Source organism: Oncorhynchus nerka, linkage group LG28, assembly GCF_034236695.1.
Source record: "Oncorhynchus nerka isolate Pitt River linkage group LG28, Oner_Uvic_2.0, whole genome shotgun sequence".
Lineage (NCBI taxonomy): Eukaryota > Metazoa > Chordata > Actinopteri > Salmoniformes > Salmonidae > Oncorhynchus > Oncorhynchus nerka.
The window spans coordinates 30,739,078-30,759,077 of record NC_088423.1 but is presented as its reverse complement, the minus strand read 5'-3'; the positions used below and the strand labels follow the sequence as shown (position 1 = coordinate 30,759,077).

At 46.6% G+C, this 20,000-nt stretch overlaps 1 protein-coding gene across 1 annotated transcript in view; it reads right to left on the bottom strand.

The window, feature by feature from the left end:
• The window catches only part of LOC115113857 (zinc finger MIZ domain-containing protein 1), a 219,891-nt gene that overhangs the window by 57,768 nt on the left and 142,123 nt on the right, over positions 1-20,000 (bottom strand). Inside the window, 1 exon segment of the mRNA XM_065012756.1 lies at positions 1,521-1,640. Within this exon segment, the coding sequence (XP_064868828.1) occupies positions 1,521-1,589 (69 nt within the window). The 5' untranslated portion in view covers positions 1,590-1,640.

Here is a 20,000-nt window from a genome sequence, read left to right as displayed (position 1 = left end):
AATCAGGGAGAGAATGAGAGGAAGACAGGAGTTGGAGAGAGAGAGAGAGAATGGACGAGACTAAAACAGAGAGAGATCACCTAAAGAGTATGTGGAAGAGACAGGAGTCTGAGAGAGCAGTCTCTTGCACTTAACAGGGCATCCCTCTCTATCTCTGTCTCGCTGTCCCTCCCGCTCCTCTCGCTCAGCCCCAGTGCAACCTGATCTGTGTAGCTGTAGCTAATGGGAAGGCTAACAGATCACCACATAAGGCGGTATGTGTGTGTGTGTGTGTGTGTGTGTGTGTCTGGTTGTCTGGTTGTCTGTTTGTTCACCCACAGAGGTAGGCCTTGAGAACAGACAGCAATATCATGACCTCTGAGAGGGAGAAGAGCCTTTAACGGTGGGTCTTTTGTAATGTGGAGATGGGTGATTGTGGAAGCAGCTGTGGACTATCAGAGAGAAATGATTGAGATGCAGAGATGAGAAAGAGGGAGGGGAGATGGAGACGAGATATGTTAAAGACACGGAATGGAGACAGAGATGAGGAGGGAAGGGAGATGGAGAGATGGAGAGGGAGGTAGGGGATAGGGATAGATTAGTGGGATAATGACATTATTGCTGGTTGATGTGAGTCAAAGAGCCTACATCTCCAGTGTGAGAGGGATCATATTGTATTAGAGAAGTCTGTCTGTGTTGTTTTGGGATGTAAAAGGAGTGCAGGAGGAGAGAGAGAGAGAGAGAGAGAGAGAGAGAGAGAGAGAGAGAGAGAGATGTCTGCAGCATTACAGGCAGACAGACATCAAAGCCTTCCGGTCCTCCACTGAATGTCCGTGTTTACCCCGTCTGGGGATCAGGCTGTTCACTACCTGCCTGAGTAGAAAACAGCTCAGCCTTCTGGCCCTTCGCCAGGACCCCAAACCAAAACAATAACCCACCAGCAGCATGTGGGCAGACATCTGTACTCACTCGCTCTTAGGTCTCAGAGCAGAGCTATCTATTACAGAAGAAGACGTCAGTGAATCAGGGAGAGAATGAGAGGAAGACAGGAGTTGGAGAGAGAGAGAGAGAATGGACGAGACTAAAACAGAGAGAGATCACCTAAAGAGTATGTGGAAGAGACAGGAGTCTGAGAGAGCAGTCTCTTGCACTTAACAGGGCATCCCTCTCTCTCTCTCTCTCTCTCTCTTGTCTTCTGCTCTCCTCTCTCCCAGTGCAACCTGATCTGTGTAACTGTAGCTAATGGGAAGGCTAACAGATGGCCATATAAGGCGGTATGGTGTGTGTGTGGAGAGAGCAGCTGTAGACTGGAGGAGTCTCTCCTCGTCGCATTGGAGAGGATTGACAAGAGCAAGGGGCAGTACAGACATCAGGGATCTACTGTACTTTAAAAATACCCTTTGATCCAAGCAATCCTTCTTTTTGAAATATCTGCCAATGCCACTTAGCATGCAGACAACTTAGAGATGATACACAACGTGAGGGAATTTGACCCCTCCATGTTTTGAACCCACAACCTTGGTGTCAGTTGCTTGTCTCACCTGTTTGATACACAGCAGCCTGTCGTTGGTCTGCTGGATGTGCCGGTCCATCGACGGCAACGCGTTCATCTTGATGACTGCTTCCTGCTTCCTCTAGCCTAACGTGACGCCATCAACACTCTGGAAGACAAGGAGTTCGATTTGGTTAGGGACTGACAGATATACAGCTTGGTTAGGGACTGACAGATATACAGCTTGGTTAGGGACTGAGAGATATACAGCTTGGTTAGGGACTGAGAGATATACAGCTTGGTGGTTAGGGACTGAGAGATATACAGCTTGGTTAGGGACTGAGAGATATACAGCTGGGTTAGGGACTGAGAGATATACAGCTTGGTGGTTAGGGACTGAGAGATATAAAGCTTGGTTAGGGACTGAGAGATATACAGCTGGGTTAGGGACTGAGAGATATACAGCTTGGTTAGGGACTGAGAGATATACAGCTGGGTTAGGGACTGAGAGATATACAGCTGGGTTAGGGACTGAGAGATATACAGCTTTGTTAGGGACTGAGAGATATACAGCTGGGTTAGGGACTGAGAGATATACAGCTGGGTTAGGGACTGAGAGATATACAGCTGGGTTAGGGACTGAGAGATATACAGCTGGGTTAGGGACTGAGAGATATACAGCTGGGTTAGGGACTGATAGATATACAGCTGGGTTATGGACTGAGAGATATACAGCTGGGTTAGGGACTGAGAGATATACAGCTTGGTTAGGGACTGAGAGATATACAGCTGGGTTAGGGACTGAGAGATATACAGCTGGGTTAGGGACTGAGAGATATACAGCTTGGTTAGGGACTGAGAGATATACAGCTGGGTTAGGGACTGAGAGATATACAGCTGGGTTAGGGACTGAGAGATATACAGCTTGGTTAGGGACTGAGAGATATACAGCTGGGTTAGGGACTGAGAGATATACAGCTGGGTTAGGGACTGAGAGATATACAGCTGGGTTAGGGACTGAGAGATATACAGCTGGGTTAGGGACTGAGAGATATACAGCTGGGTTAGGGACTGAGAGATATACAGCTTGGTTAGGGACTGAGAGATATACAGCTTGGTTAGGGACTGAGAGATATACAGCTGGGTTAGGGACTGAGAGATATACAGCTTGGTTAGGGACTGAGAGATATACAGCTTGGTGGTTAGGGACTGACAGATATACAGCTTGGTTAGGGACTGACAGATATACAGCTGGGTTAGGGGACAGGTTGTTTAGAGACAAGAGAGGCAGATATACAGCTTGGTTAGGGACTGACAGATATACAGCTGGGTTAGGGGACAGGTTGTTTAGAGACAAGAGAGGCAGATATACAGCCTGGTTAGGGACTGCGAGATATACAGCCTGGTTAGGGACTGAGAGATATACAGCTGGGTTAGGGGACAGGTTGTTTAGAGACAAGAGAGGCAGATATACAGCCTGGTTAGGGACTGAGAGATATACAGCTTGGTTAGGGACTGAGAGATATACAGCTGGGTTAGGGACTGAGAGATATACCGCTTGGTTAGGGACTGAGAGATATACAGCTGGGTTAGGGACTGAGAGATATACAGCTTGGTGGTTAGGGACTGACAGATATACAGCTTGGTTAGGGACTGAGAGATATACAGCTCGGTTAGGGACTGAGAGATATACAGCTTGGTTAGGGACTGAGAGATATACAGCTGGGTTAGGGACTGAGAGATATACAGCTTGGTTAGGGACTGAGAGATATACAGCTTGGTTAGGGACTGAGAGATATACAGCTCGGTTAGGGACTGAGAGATATACAGCTTGGTTAGGGACTGAGAGATATACAGCTGGGTTAGGGACTGAGAGATATACAGCTTGGTTAGGGACTGAGAGATATACAGCTGGGTTAGGGACTGAGAGATATACAGCTTGGTGGTTAGGGACTGAGAGATATACAGCTTGGTTAGGGACTGAGAGATATACAGCTTGGTGGTTAGGGACTGACAGATATACAGCTTGGTTAGGGACAGAGATATACAGCTCGGTTAGGGACTGAGAGATATACAGCTTGGTTAGGGACTGAGAGATATACAGCTGGGTTAGGGACTGAGAGATATACAGCTTGGTGGTTAGGGACTGAGAGATATACAGCTTGGTGGTTAGGGACTGACAGATATACAGCTTGGTTAGGGACTGAGAGATATACAGCTGGGTTAGGGACTGAGAGATATACAGCTTGGTGGTTAGGGACTGACAGATATACAGCTCGGTTAGGGACTGAGAGATATACAGCTGGGTTAGGGACTGAGAGATATACAGCTTGGTGGTTAGGGACTGAGAGATATACAGCTTGGTTAGGGACTGAGAGATATACAGCTGGGTTAGGGACTGAGAGATATACAGCTTGGTGGTTAGGGACTGAGAGATATACAGCTGGGTTAGGGACTGAGGGATATACAGCTTGGTTAGGGACTGAGAGATATACAGCTGGGTTAGGGACTGAGAGATATACAGCTGGGTTAGGGACTGACAGATATACAGCTTGGTTAGGGACTGAGAGATATACAGCTCGGTTATGGACTGAGAGATATACAGCTTGGTGGTTAGGGACTGAGAGATATAAAGCTTGGTTAGGGACTGAGAGATATACAGCTGGGTTAGGGACTGAGAGATATACAGCCTGGTTAGGGACTGAGAGATATACAGCTGGGTTAGGGACTGAGAGATATACAGCTGGGTTAGGGACTGAGAGATATACAGCTTGGTTAGGGACTGAGAGATATACAGATAGGGATACAGCTGGGTTAGGGACTGATATACAGCTGGGAGATATACAGCTGGGTTAGGGACTGGATATGGTTAGAGGACTGTTAGGGACTGAGAGATATACAGCTTGGTTAGGGACTGAGAGATATACAGCTGGGTTAGGGACTGAGAGATATACAGCTGGTTAGGGACTGAGAGATATACAGACTGAGGTTAGGGACTGAGAGATATACAGCTGGGTTAGGGACTGAGAGATATACAGCTTGGTTAGGGACTGAGAGATATACAGCTGGGTTAGGGACTGAGAGATATACAGCTGGGTTAGGGACTGGAGATATACAGCTGGGTTAGGGACTGGACTTGGGTTAGGGAGAGAGATATACAGCTGGGTTAGGGACTGAGAGATATACAGCTTGGTTAGGGACTGAGAGATATACAGCTTGGTTAGGGACTGAGAGATATACAGCTTGGTTAGGGACTGAGAGATATACAGCTGGTTAGGGACTGAGAGATATACAGCTTGGTGGTTAGGGACTGAGAGATATACAGCTGGGTTAGGGACTGAGAGATATACAGCTGGGTTAGGGACTGAGAGATATACAGCTTGGTTAGGGACTGAGAGATATACAGCTGGGTTAGGGACAAGAGAGAGATATACAGCTGGGTTAGGGACTGAGAGATATACAGATTGGTTAGGGACTGAGAGATATACAGCTGGGTTAGGGACTGAGAGATATACAGCTGGGTTAGGGACTGAGAGATATACAGCTGGGTTAGGGACTGAGAGATATACAGCTGGTTAGGGACTGAGAGATATACAGCTGGGTTAGGGACTGAGAGATATACAGCTTGGTTAGGGACTGAGAGATATACAGCTGGGTTAGGGGACTGGGTTAGGGACTGAGAGATATACAGCTGGTTAGGGACTGAGAGATATACAGGTTGTTTAGAGACAAGAGAGGCAGATATACAGCTTGGTTAGGGACTGAGAGATATACAGCTGGGTTAGGGACTGAGACAGCTTGGTTAGAGGTTGTTTAGAGACAAGAGAGGCAGATATACAGCCTGGTTAGGGACTGAGAGATATACAGCTGGGTTAGGGGACTGTTAGAGATATACAGCTGGTTAGGGACTGAGAGATATACAGCTGGGTTAGGGACTGAGAGATATACAGCCTGGGTTAGGGACTGAGATATACAGTGGTTAGGGACAGATATACAGCCTGGTTAGGGACTGAGAGATATACAGCTTGGTTAGGGACTGAGAGATATACAGCTGGGTTAGGGGACAGGTTGTTTAGAGACAAGAGAGGCAGATATACAGCCTGGTTAGGGACTGAGAGATATACAGCTGGTTAGGGACTGAGAGATATACAGCTTAGGGGACAGGTTGTTTAGGGACAAGAGAGGCAGATATACAGCCTGGTTAGGGACTGAGAGATATACAGCTGGGTTAGGGACTGAGAGATATACAGCTTGGTTTAGGGACTGAGAGATATACAGCTTGGTTAGGGACTGAGAGATATACACAGATATACAGCTGGGTTAGGGACTGAGAGATATACAGCTGGGTTAGGGAGAGAGATATACAGCTGGGTTAGGGACTGAGAGATATACAGCTTGGACAGATATACAGCTGGGTTAGGGACAGGTTGTTTGAGAGATATACAGCTGGGTTAGGGGACAGGTTGTTTAGAGACAAGAGAGGCAGATATACAGCTTGGTTAGGGACTGAGAGATATACAGCTGGGTTAGGGGACAGGTTGTTTAGAGACAAGAGAGGCAGATATACAGCCTGGTTAGGGACTGCGAGATATACAGCCTGGTTAGGGACTGAGAGATATACAGCTGGGTTAGGGGACAGGTTGTTTAGAGACAAGAGAGGCAGATATACAGCCTGGTTAGGGACTGAGAGATATACAGCTTGGTTAGGGACTGAGAGATATACAGCTGGGTTAGGGGACAGGTTGGTTAGAGACAAGAGAGGCAGATATACAGCTTGGTTAGGGACTGAGAGATATACAGCTTGGTTAGGGGACAGGTTGTTTAGAGAAAAGAGAGGCAGATATACAGCCTGGTTAGGGACTGAGAGATATACAGCTGGGTTAGGGACTGAGAGATATACAGCTGGGTTAGGGACTGAGAGATATACAGCTTGGTTAGGGACTGAGAGATATACAGCTGGGTTAGGGACTGAGAGATATACAGCTTGGTTAGGGACTGAGAGATATACAGCCTGGTTAGGGACTGACAGATATACAGCTGGGTTAGGGGACAGGTTGTTTAGAGACAAGAGAGGCAGATATACAGCCTGGTTAGGGACTGAGAGATATACAGCTGGGTTAGGGACTGAGAGATATACAGCTGGGTTAGGGGACAGGTTGTTTAGAGACAAGAGAGGCAGATATACAGCCTGGTTAGGGACTGCGAGATATACAGATTGGTTAGGGACTGAGAGATATACAGCTGGGTTAGGGGATAGGTTGTTTAGAGACAAGAGAGGCAGATATACAGCCTGGTTAGGGACTGAGAGATATACAGCTGGGTTAGGGACTGAGAGATATACAGCTTGGTTAGGGACTGAGAGATATACAGCTTGGTTAGGGACTGAGAGATATACAGCTGGGTTAGGGACTGAGAGATATACAGCCTGGTTAGGGACTGAGAGATATACAGCTTGGTTAGGGACTGAGAGATATACAGCCTGGTTAGGGACTGAGAGATATACAGCTTGGTTAGGGACTGAGAGATATACAGCTGGGTTAGGGGACAGGTTGTTTAGAGACAAGAGAGGCAGATATACAGCCTGGTTAGGGACTGAGAGATATACAGCCTGGTTAGGGACTGAGAGATATACAGCTGGGTTAGGGGACAGGTTGTTTAGAGACAAGAGAGGCAGATATACAGCCTGGTTAGGGACTGAGAGATATACAGCCTGGTTAGGGACTGAGAGATATACAGCCTGGTTAGGGACTGAGAGATATACAGCTGGGTTAGGGACTGAGAGATATACAGCTTGGTTAGGGACTGAGAGATATACAGCTGGGTTAGGGACTGAGAGATATACAGCTGGGTTAGGGACTGAGAGATATACAGCTGGGTTAGGGACTGAGAGATATACAGCTGGGTTAGGGACTGAGAGATATACAGCTTGGTTAGGGACTGAGAGATATACAGCTTGGTTAGGGACTGAGAGATATACAGCTGGGTTAGGGGACAGGTTGTTTAGAGACAAGAGAGGCAGATATACAGCTTGGTTAGGGACTGAGAGATATACAGCTTGGTTAGGGACTGAGAGATATACAGCTTGGTTAGGGACTGAGAGATATACAGCTGGGTTAGGGACTGAGAGATATACAGCTGGGTTAGGGACTGAGAGATATACAGCTTGGTGGTTAGGGACTGAGTGATATACAGCTTGGTTAGGGACTGAGAGATATACAGCTTGGTGGTTAGGGACTGAGAGATATACAGCTTGGTTAGGGACTGACAGATATATAGCTTGGTGGTTAGGGACTGAGAGATATACAGCTTGGTTAGGGACTGACAGATATACAGCTGGGTTAGGGACTGAGAGATATACAGCTTGGTTAGGGGACAGGTTGGTTAGAGACAAGAGAGGCAGATATACAGCTTGGTTAGGGACTGAGAGATATACAGCTTGGTTAGGGGACAGGTTGTTTAGAGAAAAGAGAGGCAGATATACAGCCTGGTTAGGGACTGAGAGATATACAGCTGGGTTAGGGACTGAGAGATATACAGCTGGGTTAGGGACTGAGAGATATACAGCTTGGTTAGGGACTGAGAGATATACAGCTGGGTTAGGGACTGAGAGATATACAGCCTGGTTAGGGACTGACAGATATACAGCTGGGTTAGGGGACAGGTTGTTTAGAGACAAGAGAGGCAGATATACAGCCTGGTTAGGGACTGCGAGATATACAGATTGGTTAGGGACTGAGAGATATACAGCTGGGTTAGGGGACAGGTTGTTTAGAGACAAGAGAGGCAGATATACAGCCTGGTTAGGGACTGAGAGATATACAGCTGGGTTAGGGACTGAGAGATATACAGCTTGGTTAGGGACTGAGAGATATACAGCTTGGTTAGGGACTGAGAGATATACAGCTGGGTTAGGGACTGAGAGATATACAGCCTGGTTAGGGACTGAGAGATATACAGCTTGGTTAGGGACTGAGAGATATACAGCCTGGTTAGGGACTGAGAGATATACAGCTTGGTTAGGGACTGAGAGATATACAGCTGGGTTAGGGGACAGGTTGTTTAGAGACAAGAGAGGCAGATATACAGCCTGGTTAGGGACTGAGAGATATACAGCCTGGTTAGGGACTGAGAGATATACAGCTGGGTTAGGGGACAGGTTGTTTAGAGACAAGAGAGGCAGATATACAGCCTGGTTAGGGACTGAGAGATATACAGCCTGGTTAGGGACTGAGAGATATACAGCCTGGTTAGGGACTGAGAGATATACAGCCTGGTTAGGGACTGAGAGATATACAGCCTGGTTAGGGACTGAGAGATATACAGCCTGGTTAGGGACTGAGAGATATACAGCTGGGTTAGGGGACAGGTTGTTTAGAGACAAGAGAGGCAGATATACAGCCTGGTTAGGGACTGAGAGATATACAGCTGGGTTAGGGGACAGGTTGTTTAGAGACAAGAGAGGCAGATATACAGCCTGGTTAGGGACTGCGAGATATACAGCTTGGTTAGGGACTGAGAGATATACAGCTGGGTTAGGGGACAGGTTGTTTAGAGACAAGAGAGGCAGATATACAGCCTGGTTAGGGACTGAGAGATATACAGCCTGGTTAGGGACTGCGAGATATACAGCCTGGTTAGGGACTGCGAGATATACAGCCTGGTTAGGGACTGAGAGATATACAGCCTGGTTAGGGACTGAGAGATATACAGCCTGGTTAGGGACTGAGAGATATACAGCCTGGTTAGGGACTGAGAGATATACAGCCTGGTTAGGGACTGAGAGATATACAGCTGGGTTAGGGGACAGGTTGTTTAGAGACAAGAGAGGCAGATATACAGCCTGGTTAGGACATAACATTGTCAGGACAGGAGTAATCTCGGAATCCAGAACCAAATAAAAATGTTTTGCTAGTTAGCTACTTGATTACTCAATTTGATGTTACTCAGCAATCCAGTGATGTTGGAAAATATCCCAGATCATACCATCAAAACAACCCGAGTGTAACCGAGCAAGAAAATAAAGAAGACCATCGATGACAACCATCATCTACATGAACTACTTGTCCAACAAAACTCCAGGTCTCAATCACACATCACTGAGGGGGGAGAAGTCCCCCGCAAACCCCTGGGGGACATCACTGTAACCATTATCTCCCAGTAAAGAGACAGGCAGCAGCACACCTCCTGTTCAAGGTTATCAATCCTGTCTGCCCCTCTAGACTGATTTACTAGTACTGCTACTCCTCACAGCAGACAGCACAGCCTCTCTCTCTGTCTCGTTCACTCCTGCTGTCCCTTCCATCTCTCTCCCCACCTGTATATCCCACCTCTCTTTGTCTTGCTCTCTGTCCCTATCCCTCCCTCCCTCTCTCTATCGCCATCCCTCGCTCTCCCTTTCTCCTCCTTATCTCTCTTTCCCTCTAACCCTCTCTTACTACCTCTCCCCCTCCCTCCCTGTCTATCCCTCTCTCTGTAATTCACGAGGCCATGCGGCTCTAAGAGAGAGGAGAGGATAGATTAGTAGATGTATTGCCGGTAAGTCAGTCACTCCTCCATCCCCATCACTTCCTCCATAACGTTTATCTCCATCACGGCTACAAATTCCTCAATACAAAGAACATAGCGAAATAATCCCCCATGATGCACTGGGGGAGCCGGGGTTCTACAGCGTTGCACAGAGCTGATAAAGGCTTAATTTTAAGAGCCCATGCTGAGAAGGAGAGAGGCACAGGGGGGAGACAGAGTGGGAGAGGTGAGAAGGAGATGGGGGGGAGAGAGGGAAAATGGAAGGGGAGGATCAGAAAGATGGACAGACTGAGATGGATGGGACGGAGGAAGAAAGGAAAAGGGTGGAAGAGAAGGTGAAGGTGGCAGGGGAGAGAAAGTGAGGGAGGAAACGAGGAAAAGAAAGAGGGGGAGAAAGGGAGAAGAGATGTTTCTCAGCTCAGGAGCGTTGGGGACTGAATCTTATTGCATTTAAGGCTCGGGAGGAGAAAACACTCACACACACACACACCTTTGAGCTTAACGTTCATTAAGCTCAACGTAAAACTTCAAAGGGACACCTATCGGAGGTAAAAGAGTGTATGTGTTTCTAAACCTAGGAGATTAGGGATTATAGGAGTAGAATTATCTGGAATATAGTCTACTAAAAGCAGTATATAGCCCACTCAAAGAAGTATATAGTCTACTAAAATAAGTATATAGTCTACTAAAATAAGTTTATAGTCTACTAAAATAAGTATATAGTCTACTAAAATAAGTATATAGTCTACTAAAATAAGTTTATAGTCTACTAAAATAAGTTTATAGTCTACTAAAATAAGAATATAGTCTACTCAAAGAAGTATATAGTCTACTAAAAGAAGTATATAGTCTACTAAAAGAAGTATATAGTCTACTCAAAGAAGTATATAGTCTACTAAAATAAGTATATAGTCTACTAAAATAAGTATATAGTCTACTAAAATAAGTATATAGTCTACTAAAATAAGTATATAGTCTACTAAAAGAAGAATATAGTCTACTAAAAGAAGTTTATAGTCTACTAAAAGAAGTTTATAGTCTACTAAAATAAGTATATAGTCTACTAAAAGAAGTATATAGTCTACTAAAAGAAGTATATAGTCTACTAAAAGAAGTATATAGTCTACTAAAAGAAGAATATAGTCTACTAAAATAAGTATATAGTCTACTAAAAGAAGTATATAGTCTACTAAAAGAAGAATATAGTCTACTAAAATAAGTATATAGTCTACTAAAATAAGTATATAGTCTACTAAAAGAAGTTTATAGTCTACTAAAAGAAGAATATAGTCTACTCAAAGAAGTATATAGTCTACTAAAAGAAGTATATAGTCTACTAAAAGAAGTGTATATAGTCTACTAAAAGAAGTATATAGTCTACTAAAAGAAGTATATAGTCTACTAAAAGAAGTATAGTCTACTAAAATAAGTATATAGTCTACTAAAAGAAGAATATAGTCTACTAAAAGAAGTATATAGTCTACTAAAAGAAGTTTATAGTCTACTAAAAGAAGTATATAGTCTACTAAAAGAAGTATATAGTCTACTAAAAGAAGTATATAGTCTACTAAAAGAAGAATATAGTCTACTAAAATAAGTATATAGTCTACTAAAAGAAGTATATAGTCTACTAAAAGAAGAATATAGTCTACTAAAAGAAGTATATAGTCTACTAAAAGAAGTATATAGTCTACTAAAAGAAGTATATAGTCTACTAAAAGAAGAATATAGTCTACTAAAAGAAGTATATAGTCTACTCAAAGAAGTATATAGTCTACTAAAAGAAGTAGTATATAGTCTACTAAAAGAAGTATATAGTCTACTAAAAGAAGAATATAGTCTACTAAAATGATTAATTGAGAACTCACTTGCTTAGGACATGGGAAAACGTTGGACAAAACACAGAAAACTACAGAGCCATGATCCATATGACCCCAAAACACACGACATCATCTACTGTAACAGTGACCTTGTCACGTAAAAGTGCAAAACATACATTGACATTGTTGTAATCACAATCATATAGTATCTTAGTCTCATAAGCAAATCAGTGTATTCCATGATATCTGGTGGAAAGACAGTGGAGCAGATCAGCGCTTCAAATCTGGCAAAGGAGTGTCCTCAGAACAGAGCAGTGTCCGCAGTTACACGAAGTGACCAGGAGGTGTCTCCCCACTCTCTCCCACTGCAATCCTTCCCAGCCTTCTCACATAACATCACTCTGTCTGTAGCCTTTACAAGCGCTACAAATCCCCCCACCGCACCGCAGCCTCTCAGAGCCGCAGCCGCTTAGACCTGCAGCCAAACAGACCTGCAGATCTGGAGACCATTAGTAGGGCACACTCCAACCCTCCTCCCCCAATGCAGCCCACCAGACTTGCAGACTTGAAAACAAGCAAACCTGCAGCCACTCAGAACTGCAGCAAGGCAGACCTGCAGTAGATCAGTGCACTACAAGAAGGGACACACTGACTCCCCAGCCCTCTAACCGCTGCTCCACTGTCTGACCTTGTGGCTATTGATAAACTGTTTCCCCTTCCAACCCCATGCTTTAATGCTGTCCCTCACACCTCCATCACAAACCACAAAACCAGGGAGAAAGATAAGGATGGAGAAAAAGAGATGAAGAGAAATGGAGAGAGAAAGGAAGAGGGCTTCAGCCCCCCCAACCTCGCTTTCTCAATTTTCGACTCAGCCCCCCTCTCTCCACAACCTCTCTCTGCCTCTCTTTCTCTCCATCTCCCCCCTGTAGGCGATGCCTTTGTTTGTGATCTCTATAGCAGGACCCTCCACGTCTGAGGGAAACCAAGCGAGGTGAAAACAAGGTTCTACATGGGAGGGAAGGAAGGAAGTAAGGAGGGAGGGGGCTGTTTCTGTGATGTAGGTAGGATGTGTTCTGTCTGACTGTCCAGGCTAACATTCCATCATTCTCTCTAACCCTCCTCTCCTATCTTCTTCTCTCTTTTCCTCTCGCTCCTCTCCCTCCCCCCAGAAATATGTTGTGCTGTCACTGGACAGTTTATTAGGTACAACCATCTCGTACTGGGTCGGACCCCCCTTTGCATCCAGAACAGCCTGAGTTTTTCGGGCATTCTACAAGGTCCACAAGGATGTTGATCCCTGCTGACCCGATGGCATCACGCAGTTGTTGCAGATTGGACGACGGTACATTGATGCTGTGAAACAACAGCCTGTTCCATCTCATCCCATAGATGCTCTATAGGGTTGAGGTCTGGGGACTGTGCAGGTACCTCCAAATAAACTGAACTCACTGTCATGGTCCAGGTGATGTTTGTCCACTCCTCAATTGTCCAGTGTTGGTTATCATGTGCCCACTGGAGCCTCTTCTTCTTGTTTTTAGCTGATAGGAGTGAAACTCGTTGCGACTCAATCGTGGACAAGGATCAACCAGGTGTGTTCCAAATTTGTGTTAAGTGCTTTGATCATTGGCTTAGACCTTGATCTTCACCTTGTCGGCTTGGGTATTTGAACCCAACGCTCTAACCATTAGGCCACCTAGCACCCGCTCCTCTTCCCTCCCAGACTAAGGACTGAAAGAACATGGGTTAAATAACTCAGCACAAACACAGCTAGCTACACTCCATGTCCTCACTATCAAAATAACACTGAGAAATAATGGTCCACCATCTGATTTTTTCCGGGTACATTGATTTAGTCCCAAAATGTGTTTCACACTGTGTGTGTTCACTGAGGAGCTGCCTCCTCAATAACCTCATCAGCTATGTCGAGTTCAACTTCCCAGGCTTACACAAACACACACACATACCAACATGTTCACACACACAATATGTTGTGCATATTACAAGCCATGAAAGCAACAGGAAGCGGATGTGAATCATAATAACTTAACAAACCATAAAACCCCACCAATACTGTAGTGAAGCTACTAGAAACACACCCACACACACCCCACCAATACTGTAGTGAAGCTACTAGAAACACACCCACACACACCCCACCAATACTGTAGTGAAGCTACTAGAAACACACCCCCACACCCCACACCCCACCAATACTGTAGTGAAGCTACTAGAAACACACCCACACACACCCCACCAATACTGTAGTGAAGCTACTAGAAACACACCCACACACACCCCACCAATACTGTAGTGAAGCTACTAGAAACACACCCACACACACCCCACCAATACTGTAGTGAAGCTACTAGAAACACACCCACACACACCCCACCAATACTGTAGTGAAGCTACTAGAAACACACCCACACACACCCCACCAATACTGTAGTGAAGCTACTAGAAACACACCCACACACACCCCACCAATACTGTAGTGAAGCTACTAGAAACACACCCACACACACCCCACCAATACTGTAGTGAAGATACTAGAAACACACCCCACCAATACTGTAGTGAAGCTACTAGAAACACACCCACACACACCCCACCAATACTGTAGTGAAGCTACTAGAAACACACCCACACACACCCCACCAATACTGTAGTGAAGCTACTAGAAACACACCCACACACACCCCACCAATACTGTAGTGAAGCTACTAGAAACACACCCACACACACCCCACCAACCCGCACCCCACCAATACTGTAGTGAAGCTACTAGAAACACACCCACACACACCCCACCAATACTGTAGTGAAGCTACTAGAAACACACCCACACACACCCCACCAATACTGTAGTGAAGCTACTAGAAACACACCACACCCCACACACCCCACCAATACTGTAGTGAAGCTACTAGAAACACACCCACACACACCCCACCAATACTGTAGTGAAGCTACTAGAAACACACCACACACACACCCCACCAATACTGTAGTGAAGCTACTAGAAACACACCCACACACACCCCACCAATACTGTAGTGAAGCTACTAGAAACACCCACCCACACACACCCCACCAATACTGTAGTGAAGCTACTAGAAACACACCCACACACCCCACCAATACTGTAGTGAAGCTACTAGAAACACACCCACACACACCCCACCAATACTGTAGTGAAGCTACTAGAAACACACCCACACACACCCCACCAATACTGTAGTGAAGCTACTAGAAACACACCCACACACACCCCACCAATACTGTAGTGAAGCTACTAGAAACACACCCACACACACCCCACCAATACTGTAGTGAAGCTACTAGAAACACACCCACACACACCCCACCAATAAGTGAAGCTACTAGAAACACACCCACACACACCCCACCAATACTGTAGTGAAGCTACTAGAAACACACCCACACACACCCACCAATACTGTAGTGAAGCTACTAGAAACACACCCACACACAAACAACACCTAGAAACACACACACACCCCACCAATACTGTAGTGAAGCTACTAGAAACACACCCACACACACCCCACCAATACTGTAGTGAAGCTACTAGAAACACACCCACACACACCCCACCAATACTGTAGTGAAGCTACTAGAAACACACCCACACACACCCCACCAATACTGTAGTGAAGCTACTAGAAACACACCCACACACACCCCACCAATACTGTAGTGAAGCTACTAGAAACACACCCACACACACCCCACCAATACTGTAGTGAAGCTACTAGAAACACACCCACACACACCCCACCAATACTGTGAAGCTACTGACCCCACCAATACTGTAGAAGCTACTAGAAACACACCCACACACACCCCACCAATACTGTAGTGAAGCTACTAGAAACACACCCACACACACCCCACCAATACTGTAGTGAAGCTACTAGAAACACACCCACACACACCCCACCAATACTGTAGTGAAGCTACTAGAAACACACCCACACACACCCCACCAATACTGTAGTGAAGCTACTAGAAACACACCCACACACACCCCACCAATACTGTAGTGAAGCTACTAGAAACACACCCACACACACCCCACCAATACTGTAGTGAAGCTACTAGAAACACACCCACACACACCCCACCAAACTGTAGTGAAGCTACTAGAAACACACCCACACACCCCACCAATACTGTAGTGAAGCTACTAGAAACACACCCACACACACCCCACCAATACTGTAGTGAAGCTACTAGAAACACACCCACACACACCCCACCAATACTGTAGTGAAGCTACTAGAAACACACCCACACACACCCCACCAATACTGTAGTGAAGCTACTAGAAACACACCCACACACACCCCCCCAACCAGCTACTAGAAACACACCCACACACACCCCACCAACTGTAGTGAAGCTACTAGAAACACACCCACACACACCCCACCAATACTGTAGTGAAGCTACTAGAAACACACCCACACACACCCCACCAATACTGTAGTGAAGCTACTAGAAACACACCCACACACACCCCACCAATACTGTAGTGAAGCTACTAGAAACACACCCACACACACCCCACCAATACTGTAGTGAAGCTACTAGAAACACACCCACACACACCCCACCAATACTGTAGTGAAGCTACTAGAAACACACCCACACACACCCCACACACCCCACCAATACTGTAGTGAAGCTACTAGAAACACACCCACACACACCCCACCAATACTGTAGTGAAGCTACTAGAAACACACCCACACACACCCCACCAATACTGTAGTGAAGCTACTAGAAACACAACACACACCCCACCAATACTGTAGTGAAGCTACTAGAAACACACCCCACCACCCCACCAATACTGTAGTACTGAAACACACCCACACACACCCCACCAATACTGTAGTGAAGCTACTAGAAACACACCCACACACACCCCACCAATACTGTAGTGAAGCTACTAGAAACACACCCACACACACCCCACCAATACTGTAGTGAAGCTACTAGAAACACACCCACACACACCCCACCAATACTGTAGTGAAGCTACTAGAAACACACCCACACACACCCCACCAATACTGTAGTGAAGCTACTAGAAACACACCCACACACACCCCACCAATACTGTAGTGAAGCTACTAGAAACACACCCACACACACCCCACCAATACTGTAGTGAAGCTACTAGAAACACACCCACACACACCCCACCAATACTGTAGTGAAGCTACTAGAAACACACCCACACACACCCCACCAATACTGTAGTGAAGCTACTAGAAACACACCCACACACACCCCACCAATACTGTAGTGAAGCTACTAGAAACACACCCACACACACCCCACCAATACTGTAGTGAAGCTACTAGAAACACACCCACACACACCCCACCAATACAGTGAAGCTACTAGAAACACACCCACACACACCCCACCAATACAGTGAAGCTACTAGAAACACACCCACACACACCCCACCAATACTGTAGTGAAGCTACTAGAAACACACCCACAAACACAAAGCTACTAGAAACACACCCACACACCCCACCAATACTGTAGTGAAGCTACTAGAAACACACCCACACACACCCCACCAATACTGTAGTGAAGCTACTAGAAACACACCCACACACACCCCACCAATACTGTAGTGAAGCTACTAGAAACACACCCACACACACCCCACCAATACTGTGTGAAGCTACTAGAAACACAAACACACCCCACCAACTAGAAACACCCACACACCCCACCAATACTGTAGTGAAGCTACTAGAAACACACCCACACACACCCCACCAATACAAAACACTAGAAACACACCCACACACACCCCACCAATACAGTGAAGCTACTAGAAACACACCCACACACACCCCACCAATACTGTAGTGAAGCTACTAGAAACACACCCACACACACCCCACCAATACTGTAGTGAACAAGAAACACACCCACACACACCCCACCAATACTGTTGTGAAGCTACTAGAAACACAACACACCCCACCAAACACCCACCCACACACACCCCAAAACAAAGCCCCCTCACCCACACACACCCCCCAAAACAGTGAAGCTACCCCCCAACACCCCCACCACACCCCACCCCAAAACACAAAGCCCCCCACCCACACACACCCCAAAACACAAAGCTACCCCCACCCACACACACCCCCAAAACACAAAACACAAACCCCACACACCCCAAAAACACAAACACCCCAAAACACAAACACACCACGCACAGAAACACAAAGCCCCCCACCCACACAAACCCCAAAACACAAAGCCCCACACCCCAAAACATAAAGCCCCCCCCACACACACCCCAAAACACAAAGCCCCCCCACCCACACACACCCCAAAACACAAAGCCCCCCCCCACCCACACACACCCCAAAACATAAAGCCCCCCCCACACACCCCAAAAACACAGCCCCACCCCACACACCCCAAAACACAAACCCCCACCCACACACACCCCAAAACACAAAGCCCCCCCCCCCCACCCCAAAACACAAAGCCCCCCACACACCCCAAAACACAAAGCCCCCTCACCCACACACACCCCAAAACACAAAGCCCCCCCACCCACACGCACACCCCAAAACATAAAGGCCCCCCCCCCAACAACACAAAACACAAAGCCCCCCCACCCACACACACCCCAAAACACAAAGCCCCCCACCCACCCACCCCAAAACACAAAGGCCCCCCACCCACACACACCCCAAAACACAAAGCCCCCCACCCACCACACCCCAAAACACAAAGGCCCCCCACCCACAACCCCAAAACACAAAGACCCCCCACCACACACACACCCCAAAACACAAAGCCCCCACCCACCCACTCCAAAACACAAAGCCCCCCACACACACCCCAAAACACAAAGCTCCCCCCACCCACCACACCCACACACATACCCCCCCACACACACCCCCCAAAACACAAAGACCCCCCACCCACACACACACCCCCAAAACACAAAGACCCCACCCCGCCACCCAAAAAACCCACAAAGACCCCCCACCCACCCCAAAACACAAAGACCCCCCAAAACACAAAGACCCCCACCCCCCCACCCACACAGGACCCCCCCCCCCATACACACCCCAAAACACAAAGACCCCCCACCCACAAATACCCCCACACACACACCCCAAAACACAAAGACTCCCACCCACACCCACACATACCCCACACACACACCCCAAAACACAAAGACCCCCACATACACCCCAAAACACAAAGACTCCCACCCACCCACACACACCCCAAAACACAAAGACCCCCCCACCCACACATACACCCAAAAACACAAAGACCCCTACCACCCACACATACCCCCACACACACCCCAAAACATAAAGACCCCCCACCCCCCCCCACACACAAAGACACCCCCGCCCACACATACCACCACACACAAAGACACTCCCCCACCCACACATACCCCCACACACAACCCAACACACAAAATCACCCCCAACCCACACACCCCCACCCACACACAGAGACACCCCCACACATACCCCCACACACATAGACACCCCCCCAACCACACACACACACACACACACACACAGTGGCAAAGTCAAAATTGTTTATATATCACCAAAATGCACAATTTTATTTTTTGTTGCTTTTTGGTCTTTAATTTAAGGTTAGGCATACGTTTAGCAGTGTGGTTAAGGTTAGGCATAGGTTTAGCAGTGTGGTTAAGGTTAGCATACGTTTAGCAGTGTGGTTAATGTTAGGCATACGTTTAGCAGTGTGGTTAAGGTTAGGTATACGTGTAGCAGTGTGGTTAAGGTTAGGCATATGTTTAGCAGTGTGGTTAAGGTTAGGCATACGTGTAGCAGTGTGGTTAAGGTTAGGCATACGTTTAGCAGTGTGGTTAAGGTTAGGTATACGTTTAGCAGTGTGGTTAAGGTTAGGCATACGTTTATCAGTGTGGTTAAGGTTAGGCATAGGTTTAGCAGTGTGGTTAAGGTTAGGCATAGGTTTAGCAGTGTGGTTAAGGTTAGGCATACGTTTATCAGTGTGGTTAAGGTTAGGCATACGTTTATCAGTGTGGTCAGCATGTTATGCATACGTGTATCAGTGTGGTTAATGTTAGGCATATGTTTAGCAGTGTGGTTAAG